General features: G+C 44.4%; 1 protein-coding gene across 4 annotated transcripts in view; it reads left to right on the top strand.

The window, feature by feature from the left end:
- Nucleotides 1-12,456, top strand: part of LOC139240918 (cytoplasmic dynein 1 intermediate chain 2-like) — a 59,839-nt gene that overhangs the window by 16,262 nt on the left and 31,121 nt on the right. For 3 of the 4 annotated variants that reach the window (XM_070869438.1, XM_070869437.1, XM_070869439.1), the window contains exons 3-4: nt 1,500-1,617; nt 5,119-5,209. In XM_070869438.1, coding sequence (XP_070725539.1) covers nt 1,500-1,617; nt 5,119-5,209 — 209 coding nt within the window. Of the gene's footprint in view, nt 1-1,499; nt 1,618-5,118; nt 5,210-11,235; nt 11,296-12,456 lie in introns of all 4 variants that reach the window. The other variant, XM_070869440.1, reaches the window with a different exon arrangement.

Here is a 12,456-nt window from a genome sequence, read left to right as displayed (position 1 = left end):
CCTCGCACAACAAGATTGCTAATTAGTCCTTTCTCATTACACATCACCCAGTCTAGGATGGCCAGCCCTCTCATTGGTTCCTTGACATTGGTCTAGAAAACCATCCTTACTACACTCCAGGAAATCCTCCTCCACCGCATTGCTACCAGTTTGGTTAGCCCAATCTATATGTAGATTAAAGCATCACATGAGAGAGATTGAGTGGAAATGAGTGTAGCAAATCTTTTACTCCGAGCTTCATACACATTGAGGAGCGATCATCCAACAAAATTAAGGCCTGGATTATGAAAAAGAAAGGCTGTCATTGTAATTTAAAATCTCTTAAATCATATGTCCTGTGTTTGAGGGAGGATTTTAATTCCTCTGTGAAAGTTTCACTGAGTAAATGTTTGAAAATTTGGATTTATTTGTAGACTAGAATGGGTACATAGGATAATAGGTGTCATTTACAAGTGAGTTATTCAAGTTCATGATTCTAATGACATGACTAAGATTGAATTCACTGTCAGTGAGAAAATATTACATATTTTTTTACATTAAAACACTAGCCTTGAAGTTATGCTTATATGGAGTTCTTTCTTTCGCAATTTTTGACAAAAAGCATAAAACTGTTTCGTTTTCCTGCCTCCAAAATGGAGAGTACGCCAACACGTGGCAATGGAGACGGACCTGGAAAATCTTACTGGTCCCACCCTGACATCGCTCATGCCCTGTCCTGCCCATACATCGGCCATTTATCGTGTGCAGACAAAATTGTCCCCACATGACTGCAACTGCAGTAATGCCCTTTTTTTTTTAATTCACTGCTGTCTTAACACAAGAGATGTTCATATTGCAGGATATAAACTCCATTCACAACTAAAAAAGGGACCAGGGAGTGACAGTGGAGTCATCACTTTAAATGTTGAGACATATGGAGAAACAATTAAATACAAGCAATGCATGGGTAACTATTTGCCGGGTGTTCCCTACACACCTATTTGGAAAATACTGGTCCATAAAGAAGATGGGTTAAGGGAAGGGGGACACATTGTGCGATATTGAGTGGTGCAGATGAGGTAAGCTCAGAATATGTTGCGGTGTAAATCAGGCTGGCAGAACCAGAGAACACAAATTTCAATAAAACAAAATGAACTTTTAACTAAAAGTCTTTATTCAAAATGTGACATATGTTTGGGATAATCTACAAAGAGACTGGAGTTCAAAATGCAGTTGGTTGAGTTTTGATGGGATCTAATGGGCTTTTTCTCATCCTTGATTTCCTATGTTCTTTGTATTGTATTGAAAAAAGTATTTTGGAGTGGATATTTTTTGTGTTTCATATTCTGCTGTTAGTAATAACTAACCTGTTTGTGATCAGTAATTTCTTGTTTACCACCACTGAACATTTATATCTTTCACGGCTTTGATTCTGGATAAGGTATAGCGCAGAGCATGCACGTAGTTTTGTGAGATACTTTCAAAGCCTCCAGCAGTGAATCTTATTCAAATGCTTTCAGGGTGATTTCAAGAAGGAGACTCCTTCTGCCTCACAGGATGAGTTGGATCTGGAGAGAAAGCGTAAGGAGACTGAAGCACTACTTCAGAGCATTGGCATAACTACAGAGCCCTCCATGGGTGAGTCTGTGAAGTGTCCAAAACTGGGTCACAAATCCTTTATTGTTACAAATAGATTGGAACAATAAATGGTTTTCACGTGGTCACTGGCAGTCAAACTTGTAATTCTGGTCAACCAAATTGAACCTTTTTTTTTGTTTAGTTTTGTTCACCTTGTTTCAATTCTTTCTGCCCTTCAAATTGCCTCTCTTGGAATATGAATGACACAGTTCTAAAATTTCTGTAGTGGAACATAATTTGGCTGTATGTGAATTGGCTTCAGATCATGTGCCCAACTGACTGATTCAGAAAACGCGCATGAATTGTCCTTTAAGTTCCAATGTGACACTTTTTTTCTGTGCAGTTAGGTGGTGTGATTGTTGATGTGGAGACTATCAAAATGAGGCAGGTGAGGGAAACATGGCCTCCTGCATGTTCCCATATTTGCTCAGTTCGATTGCTGGACCCGGCATCCAGAATTCAAACATTGGTGGAGGGGGGCCTCTGGAGCCTGTGAAGTCTCGAGTGCGGTTGTGCAGAGGCCTCATCACCGAAATGAAACATTTTCAGCTGCCTCCCTTCTCCCCCCGCCCGCCGCCACCCCCAAATTGTGGTAGGCCCCATGAGAAGAAGTTATTTTGGAGGTTATCATGGTGAAGCTGTACTCTGCTCTGGTCAGGCTGCATCTTGAACCCTGTGTCTGTGTCTCATCATTGAGGCATAGGGAAACATCCGGGCCGTCAAAATGTTGCATAGAAGGGCCATGAGGCTGACCCCTAGTGCTGCTGGCTTGAATTATGAGGAAAGGACTCTTCAACCTTGAAAGGAGGTGAATGAGTGGGTATATAGAGGATCCTGAGAACTACTTTGAGTTAAAGCACAGCTATGGGACATAGGGATAAACTGATAAAAGGCCAGTTCAGGACTGATGTCAAGAAGCACTTCTTGCACCGATTAAATACCGCGCATATGCTCTGTGTAGGGGACTGGAGGCAATAATTCGAGTTATTCAAAGGGCAGTGAGATGCTATGATAATGGGACTGTAGGTTTCTATGGAAACAATTAGCTAGACCGGCCAGATGGCTTCCCTCGTCTTTGTGATCTTCTGAAGACTTGAGTATCAGATAGAAAAGAGTATCTGAGTGACTGTACGTGGAAAGAATGGATCGGAAGAGAATATCAAAAACAGGAATTATGATGCAGATACCTAAACCAAAAAAAGCAAGAGAATGAGTGACACTTGGGGACAATCTTGGAGGGTTGAAAGTTGTCAACAATTACATTATTTTAATAACATTTACAGTAAGATAGTTCTTTGTGATTTTTTTTTAAGCACTTTTCTCTAATGTATAAGCTTTCCTTTATCTTTTGCTGTCTCTGCCGTTCCCCAGATGGGAAAGCATTCCGGTGACCTTCTCTCAGGCCTTACCTCTGTTGATGTTGATCTTGATCCAGTTGCCAGAGTTATGAGGCTTGGTTTCCTGCCTTTCCCCTATCACTTGGGAAGTGCCTGGCTGCTGCTTGGCATCTCTTCCCAATAATAGACCAATGGAGAATGGAAGTGTGAGTTTGTGGTTGTGATATGCATTTTAAAATAAACTTTTTAAATCAAGAAGGCACAAGTAATTTTAGGTGGGATGTACAAATTGAAAATGAGGGCTCACCAGGGTCCCGATAATAATGGGGAGGCAGGGGGTAGCTTTAGCAGCCAACCGGATTGAGAGGCTGGCTAGCTGTCGGGTGGATAGGCCGGCAGCATCAGACTACAGCCGAGGGTCGAGCATGGGGGGCCCCCGATTGCAGTGGGGGGTAGATTCGATCATGGGTGTCTGATCACTACGATGGAATCAGGTAAGCTTGGTGGGCCGGCGGGGAAAGCACTCTTGCACCTCCTGGCCCACAAGCAGCGCTGGAAAGGCACTTACCTGTTGGATCCGTCTGTTCTCGCCTCTCTTCAGTTGCCGGGTGAAATCTGGAACAGAGATAAAATCTTGGGCACGCTGCCTCATTAAAATATGTCAATGACCAGGCCTCCTCCAGAGAGCAGGTTCGTCTCCCAACCCCCAACCTGCCTCCATTAAAACCGGATGTGTGCGCATTGGGGTCGGCTTTCCCATATTTTTATTTTTAACCCCCCCCCGGGTGTCTGCTGTATGTGTCTGTGGTTCTAACGGACCAAATCAATTTAAAACTGGTGTATTCACATGAATGTACAGAGACTGGGGGGGCCGAAATTTCCCCTTTCCTTAAGGTTTGTTACCACCAGAAATCGGCGGCCACGCTGCGGAGTGGAATGGACGGTGACTTTTCGTGGAATGACCGGCATTATCAAAATTCCGCTCCTGCGGTAACCCAGCGGTGACACGCTTCCACGCCCCCCCACCCCCACCCACCGCTCCGCTGCTGCCGATCCGTCCTAAGTGCGTCATCAGAGTACGCACCGCCGATTTCCCCCTCCCCGACGGCGAAATTCCACCGAAAGAATCTTCCTCCCGCCAGGCGGTGCCAAAAGCTGCTTTTTTTCAGGCGGTTCAATGAGGGTGTGGCTTTCTAAGATGGCGGTGCGGCTCCCATGAAAGGGGAGGGTGCACTGCCGCTGCCTCATGTTTTTTTTTGTCGACCGACTGCCAGGTCAGGCCGACAATTATGCCCCCGGGTTCAGCCGGGCCGCCAACAGGCAGCCTGGCTCGGCTGAAACCCTCCCTGGTGGCCCAGTGGGCTGAACTTTAAAGATCGCGCTGGCTCTCCCCTTTAAATGAAGAGGAGAACCGTGGTGACGCTGCGCCGTGATGACTAATAGCAGTGGACACGACACCCCCCCCCCCCACCCCCAACTTCCGCTCCTCTAGAGTGCTCACCACCGTATATCTACTCCCATTATGACCGACTTCCGGTCCATCGGGGGAAAAAAAGCCAAAGAGCGGAATTTAACTCGAGGCCACCTCTTCCATCGCAGCGGTAAAAACACTAGAAACTGGGTGCGTGCGCCCCGTTTCCAGTGGTGGGCAATTTTGGCCCCTAGGTGTCTTCTGTGCATTGAATGCAGTCTTTAGGGCAAAATGCTATGAGACTTAGATGAAACAAGATAGCTAAATATTATGCAGATTGCCTGAAAATTCAATTAGAAGCAATCATTTAAAACACTAATCCCATGATTATCTGTCAGGTGGGTCAATTTTTCAGATTCAGTAGCTGAGCCCTATCAGATTATTAGCAGTGTACTCTGTGCACTGTACCACCTTCCCTATATTGTTTTGTGAAAGTTACCATACAGTTACCACTATTGGGGCTGTCTTGATGAGCGTTCTATTGCAATACAGATTCTGCTTTGAACAGCCTTTTAACAAATGTTATTTTCTTCCTCCTTTGTGTGTTTTTGTTTTCATTCCTTTTTCTCTTTAATTTCTCCACAATGATTTTATCTAACAATTCCCATTTTATTTAATTTAATTAATGCACATCGTTAATAGTGCAGCCGCTGCGGACAGTAACTGGAGACACCTGTTTGTTCAATTATTTAGTCCATTCTCCTATTTCTCCATCGAACAAATCGTTGGGAACGCCAAGTGAGTCTGAGAGCCAGGAGTCTGTGGAAGGCACAGTCGGAACTCGGTAAGACGATTCTGAATTTCGGTCACGTCTGTTTTTTTTTAGTTTGTTGTAATTTTCCTGCCTTTTCAGTTTCTGTTTCAAATCCTCACTCCACACACCTTTTTACCAGCGGACTTTTCAAACACTGCCGCGCACTCAGTCGGCGGGTGACGTGCTTTGAGATGAGACAACCCATAATAAGATTTTACTCGAGCGAAAATGCAATCGTGCTCTCGGTTGTGAAGCGTGGGCCGAAGATGTTCTGTTATCACGTGTTTTGTCCTGTTCATTGAATTGAATGTAGCTTCTGATGGCTCAGATGATGGTCCGAGTTGAAAGAAAACTTGGCAATAGTTTCAATTATTTTGGATTGGCCCGATACTTGTCCCCTGCTGTCAGAAGCATCAGGTAAAGTGCTACTTGAACCAGCAAAAAAAGTGTAGTAGGAAGCCAAGGAGAATGGAGTTACTGATTTGACTCTCTGCAGCTTTTATACTATTCCAGAATTTCTGTTTGATCTGATGCCCAGTAGATAAAATAAGCATTCTTCTTTGGTCCGCATTCTCCACACAGCTAGCCCAGCTGGATATGGACGTACCATTTGCAGTGTGCAGATGCCATGCTCCCACGTTGTATGAAGCTCCAGGGTCTTGCACCGTTGTGAGTTTGTTCCTCCCCAGCTAAAGATTCTTTGCTCCTCTCACATGACCTCTAGTCTCCAAAATGAAATTAGTGGTGTCACCTTGTTAAAGGGGTGGGGCGGGGGGATGTGGGCACTTGAATGTTTCATCTGACCCCACGTCACAGATTATTGACACCATGTGCTCTGAGAACAGTTTAGCTTCCATAGACCTAAAGAATTCATGATTCCATATCGCCATATGGGAACACAACTTGAAGTTTCTCTGCTTCAGTTTCAAGTGGCAAAGTTATCAGTACTTCAGCCCCTCCACAGCACCCTAAGCTTGGCCCTGGTCACGAGGTATCTCTGAATGTGGCATCTCCATGTATATCTATATTTGGATGAATTTGTTCTTCGGAACCCCATGTCTGAGGTCTGCCAGCATACTAGTCTTAGTTCCAACTGATTAATGTGCCCGGTGGACTGCTCTTACTGCCAATTTACCTAGACTTCCAGTTCCTCTGCAGCTGGGTGCCTCAAACTGTTGGGATGTACCCATTACCACATTCAACGATGGGGGGCTGATGCGCTTCCAGACTATAGGTACAGGACAAGCTGACATGTATGTGGTTGCACAATGATACTGTCGTCTGCTACATCAACAAGCAAAGAGCCAACTCGTCTGGCTCCCTTTGTCAAGGTGTGATGCTACTAGTACTCTGGGGTCTTGAGCATGAGATTATTCAATGATCAGCATTTAGCTAGAGTAAATCGCATAGCAGTAGGTGTTCTGTGTCATCTCAGAGTTTATCGTTGCCAGTAGAAGATCCGCCCAAAAGTAGTTCAGAACATTTTCATGAGTTGGCAGTACCTGTTTGCCTCTCCAAGCAGCCATCAGTTCCTGTGTTCCTGGCCAAGGAGAGAGGCCATGTCCGCTTGGAAGTGGGTTAGACACTCCTCCATTTTCCCCGATCCTACCGCAGGTTAAAAGATACAAACAGAACAGAAATTGTGCTGCTATCCCTGTATTGACCCTGCAAGGATGGGCTCTTGGACACAGCAGCAATGAACAGAGGCAGGATCCCAATGCCTCACAGGAGGGATTTCTTTTCACAGTTGAAGGGAGGGGTCAAACATCACCTCTGATGCCGGAGACATTCTGTTTGAAGGCCTGTTAGATAGGTGTTTCTCATCCCCTCTGTTAGATCCTTTGATTCATTTCCTGCACTGCATCCACTAATAGAGCTTATAAACACAAGATGGTACAAGATTGTGCAATGGAGTCAGTTAATCATATTTCGTGCTGCCCCATGAGTTTACATTTCTTGCACTTTGAATTTTGTTTTTAGCCTTCATTTACTGCCTAGATTTGACTGCAGCCCTTGACGGTACTGATGTAAAGGCTCCTGCATGGGGGCCTCTCCGTGTTAAATATGTGCTACTTTGAGAAGCTCCTATGATATGCAGAATGAAGATGATAGATTACCTACCTGGTAGAGATATCTTCATCCTTTGAATGATCTATATCTTCCACGCACCATGATCCCACCTATCTGTCTCCACGCATCCTGCAGAGGTGTAGTTTGGATGGGTGAAGGTTGTGTTAAGTAGTTCGATTTCGTTTAGCTTCAGGTCAAACAAACTGCTGCAATGATGCAAGTCCTTGGGCTTCTATATGATGTGAGAGTTGGAGATACATGTAGCACCATGTAATGATGTGATCGCTCATCTCTTGATTTCCTCAAAGTCCATCAAGCTAAGCTATACTCCTATGGTGTGTGGAGAACACATAGCATTAAAGACTTATCACATCCTTGGGGTGTCCCAAAGCGCTTCGCATCTAATGAATTTATTTTGAGGTGTAGTCGTTGTTAATGTAGGAAACTCAAAAGCCAATTTGCACGCAGCAAGCTCCCATAAACTGAACTGAGATAATGACCAGTTAATCTGTTTTTGGTAGTTTTGCTTGAAGAAATCTTGGCCAGGACACTGGGAGAACTCCCTTCTCCCCATAAGTGTAAAGAGATCTTTTGGCCTGGATTTTCCGGTCCTCTTTGCCCCGTTTTTTGCCCCGGAGTGGCGTAAAAGGCAGCGGTGAGGTCTCCAACGTCCCGCCGTGATCCTGTGCTCGGGTTTTGTGGCGGCGCTGAGCACCGCTAGGAAGAGCTGCGCCGGGTGTGTAACATCCCTGGTTGCGACACCGGCACGAATTTGAACTCCTGCCCGATCTGTCAGCCCGGAAGTGTGCCCGCAATGATCGCCTGGGAAATCAGAGCGGTCCAGTTATGCCGGCGGCGCAGGGGAAGGTAATGGAGTGTTCTTTTTAATTGTTTTTACGATTTGTGTTGTGATGGCATGGACAATGTTTTTGTCCCCCCCTCCCCCTCCACAGGCGCCTCTCGGAGCGCTTCCAGGCCGGCACTTTAGTTCGCGAGTTTCCCATGCTTGCGCCACGAGGGGTGTACAACGCCTCCCCTAGCACTGTGCCCCCTGATGCAGGGCCCAGATGCCCAAACTTAATACCAAGACGCAAACTATTCCTGGCCGGTAACTTTCCCGCCCCGCCTCCGTTTTCACCCTGAAAACAGAAAAGCCTAAAATCCAGCCCTAAATGTCCACCTGAAGATTCAGAAATAAAAACCGAAAATGCTGGAAATACTCAGCAGGTCAGGCGTGCTTGTTCTCCTCCAGTTCTTTGCTGCTGCCTGCTGTTATGCACTACCACCTTCTGTGAGAAAGAGTGTCAGTGAGTGTCCGGTGATGTGGTTGTCATGGTTGAATAGTTACCAGTGTGTGCAAGTTGTCAGTGCGAGGCTTCCAACAGTGCTAAGTGTGCGAGGGTGAGGTAAAGCATATGAATTGAAGTGTTGAGTACTGCTTGATGGAGATTGTTGGTAGGTAGGTGATGGGGGTGTAATGAAGGGATGTGCCATTTGAAGATGACCTTGACAATTCGTGTAAGATCATTAAACTTCTTCCTGCACTGCATCCATGGTCTTGGAGCAACACTCCTGACACTGACTTCTGCCGCTACTTCTTCCTAGTGCCTCCTGAGAATCTGTCTGGAGGGCCTGCTGCGGATACAGGACCTCTCTCCTTCTTTCCATCTCTTCCACCAAGACCTCCAGTGCAGCGTCTGAAAACCTCGGTGCTTACTCTCTAGCATGTTCAGCCATTGCTCAAAGTATCACTACTGAAAAGAAACCCACCACTTCTTGCATCTCTGCTTTAAGTAGTGCTAGCCACTCGCGATATCGTGCCCCCCCCCCTCCCCGGTTGACTTACCATGCTGCCTGCAACGCAATGAACCAGGCACTGGTTAATTGCGTACCACGATCCCTATATCTGTTTTCGGGGGTTAGCCAATTTCTCCCCTATTCTCTGTACACTTCATCCACAGAAACATGAATGGCGAATATTTTACTAATTAAATAAAAGCAAAGCACAATGGTACATGTTAAAATCAAATAATGTTATCCAGGTTACATTTTCTTCAAATCTTTGTAGAGTAGATCAAGTCTTTAATGACCACTTTTAGAAATGACATTTGGTGCTGTCTTAATTCAAGTTCAAGGGTTGATGTGTGCAAGATCCAAGACTGGTGCTGCACTCGTCAGTGCACATTGTTCTCTGCCACCAAGTGGCAAGATGCAAGTTTGCCCTTGTAATTGCTGTGGGAGTAAGACGAGGTGTTTAGCAGAGGCTTTGCACTTCCGAGTGGAGAATTGGGGGGGGTGAGTAATGCCAGGCGACAGTCATACAAGTTCTTGTGAACAGAAATACAAGTGCTTGGGTCAGGCCAGCCTCTCATCCAAAGAAAGAATGATGCTGATGGGGAGAAAGATAGTTTAAGGTATACAAGCAGATGGTTCACCCCACACAGTCTCAGTTGACACGTCTGGGGAGAATGGACTAAATTACAAGTGGAAGTTTGCAGCTAAAGGACAAAAATAATCAAATCAATGGCAATCCATACCTTTTTTGTATTCCCCTTGAATGCATATTACTTATGCTGGGACCCAAGCTCGGTGATCTGGTCTCTGCGAGTGAATTAATGGAGCTGCCATTCTGTAATAGTACTATTATTGCAATTTGCAATTTAAATGTGATTCTCTTCTCTTTCCCTCTCCTCCCCCCCGCCCCCCTGCCGCCCTCCCACATTGTAGCACAGAGGGGACAAATGGTGGGAGTGGGTGAAATGATGAACATGAGGAGGAAGAAAACGTCAGCTGGTATAGGAAGGGATTTGGTTGTGAATCCCCAAGCATTTTATGCTGGTAATGTGTACGCACGTGTTTGAAACAAAAGCATGAACCCTCCCCCTGAGGTGGGTCTAATTTACACCTTAACAATTGAGAATTTGAGTTTGGACACTTTATTGTAACAAATGGAGATAGGACATTGAGATATAATCTGACTTCCTTGCATCGCTAATTTTTTAAAAAAAGAACGACTAATTTCCCATTGGAACCACTATTGCGTGGTCACAGTAGACAGTGATCTGACTACACGATCTGTATTATACAGATTTTTGCTTGTGATGCTGATAAAAAATCAAGTAGGTAGGTGAATTTGTTTTTTATTTATTCTAAATTTAACCAAAGCATTACACATATCAGCAATTTTACTTTAATGACACATGATATTTGATGTTTTTATCTCTCCACTCCCTCAAATTCAAGTGTCCGTTTCTGGAATTTATCCCACTGATATGCATGATGTCAAGAGATTTGTTCAGTGGTATTTTACACTGTAACAGTGTGATTAATCCACGATTTGTCTGATTGTGTAAAACTATCAATGAGTCTGAAATGGCTATCACTTTTGCTCAGGCTTTCCAGTAAAATCATTATTGAACATGAACAGTGCTGGAAAATCCAATGGTCCCCACATATTTTGACCTGAAGGAGTAGGGTCGTGCAGTGTTTATGGTATTGGACTAGCAACCCAGAGGTTGAGTTCAAATCCTACCGTGGCAATTTGTTGGCTGGTACCAGGAAAAAAAGAAGGGAACCTGCCACCCCTACCTGGTCTGACCTAAACGTGACTCCAATCCCATACTACAGGTTGACTCTTAATGTTCTTGAGGCAATTTGTGGGATCAGTGTCGTGAATAAATAATTAACTAAAAAATACAGAATATATTTCCGCCTCCAGTTTAAGTCAAGAAGCACCCAAATCAATTAATCGATCAGGTAACACCCAATGACATTAACTAGCTTTGTCTGATAGATCCTTTGTGTCATCGCTTAATCATTTGGTATTGGAGCTGGTCATATAAAACGATTTACTATATATTTGCAAACCCCAAAAATCAGGCAGGGCCAGTGGATTTTTCTACTTTGATTGTGTAGCTTTATTTACTGTGTATGAAAACTAACCTTTCACATTTCTACTTCACGGTTTACTCTGCTAACCTCATCAGGACGCTGCAATGGGATACAGATCTCTCTGTCCTTCAACTTCAGACTGATTCTGAAATGCGGTACCTATCCTCTACTCCTTTCTGCTGCTAACTATAATACTTGGCTAACTCGCCGAGACCAAATAAACGTGAGCTAAACTGTAAAATCTGCAATAAGTGTTTCCTTCAGGGGTTGAATCATTTGTTCATTAAATGAGAATGCTTTCTGTAAAAATCAGTTCTTTTTTTTTAAAAGGAGGGTTCAGATTCAGAGATCTTTAATGATTTAACAATTGGGCAGAGGCATTTAATATTGAGAAATGTAAGGATTAGAAAATGAAGGGGACATCATTAAATGAGGCGTTAAGAAAAAGATGTAGCTGTCATAGTTGACCAGACATTGAAAGTGTAGGGCACAAAGGCAAATAGACTGTTGGGGGTGTGCAAGGAATGCAAGGGCAAGGTCTTGAGACTGATCCTATAAAGCATTAGTGATAACCTGCCCCATGTTGGGTAGTGATTCTAGTTATGGTTTCCAAACCAATTAAGTGACCGAGAACATGGAAAGGGTTCAAGAGAAAATCAAGCGACAACATTTCAGATTTTAATCCACTGAGAGGGGCTGAAGAGACTAAATCTTATTAGAAAAAGACAAATATTATACATTTTTATCAGATACTGAATAAGGATGTAAAGAGTTTTTAAAAAAAATACAAAACCAGGATAGGAGAAGCAGGGACATGATTATATACTAAACCAAAAGTTAAACGTAGCTTAAGGAAACCTTCTTCATGTAAAATGTCATCTCGTGGAACAGACTGCTACCTCGAGCAATAATTAATGGCCTCGAAATCCTACGAGTCCAATATGGCGGGTGACGTGCGCGTGTTCATGCAACGCTGGCAGTGTGCTGCCCACCATATTGATTAAGGCTCCTCCTGTAGGCATTGAGTCCCCTATTTGCATATGCATCGGTCCTGGCACCTGTTTCAGGACCCTTTTGGATTGCAAGTGACAGTAACAGGCGCCGTGCACACTGCCGTCAGTTTCTTCAGTTGTTTAGCAGCCAAATCAGCGTTCCTTAAAGAAATTACTTAACTTATTTGGGAGTGCTCCACGTTAAAATTCACGGGCTGCTGCTGGCCACCACCCGCCCCGTATTTTTTGAAATAGGAATACTGAACAAGGCAGGATATCCACCCGAGTGTCCCTGGGCCATCACACACTGACATTTTAAAAAGC

This window comes from Pristiophorus japonicus, chromosome X (genome assembly GCF_044704955.1).
Source record: "Pristiophorus japonicus isolate sPriJap1 chromosome X, sPriJap1.hap1, whole genome shotgun sequence".
Classification (NCBI taxonomy): domain Eukaryota; kingdom Metazoa; phylum Chordata; class Chondrichthyes; family Pristiophoridae; genus Pristiophorus; species Pristiophorus japonicus.
Note: the sequence above shows the minus strand (reverse complement) of the source record. Positions and strands in the feature narration are given on the sequence as shown.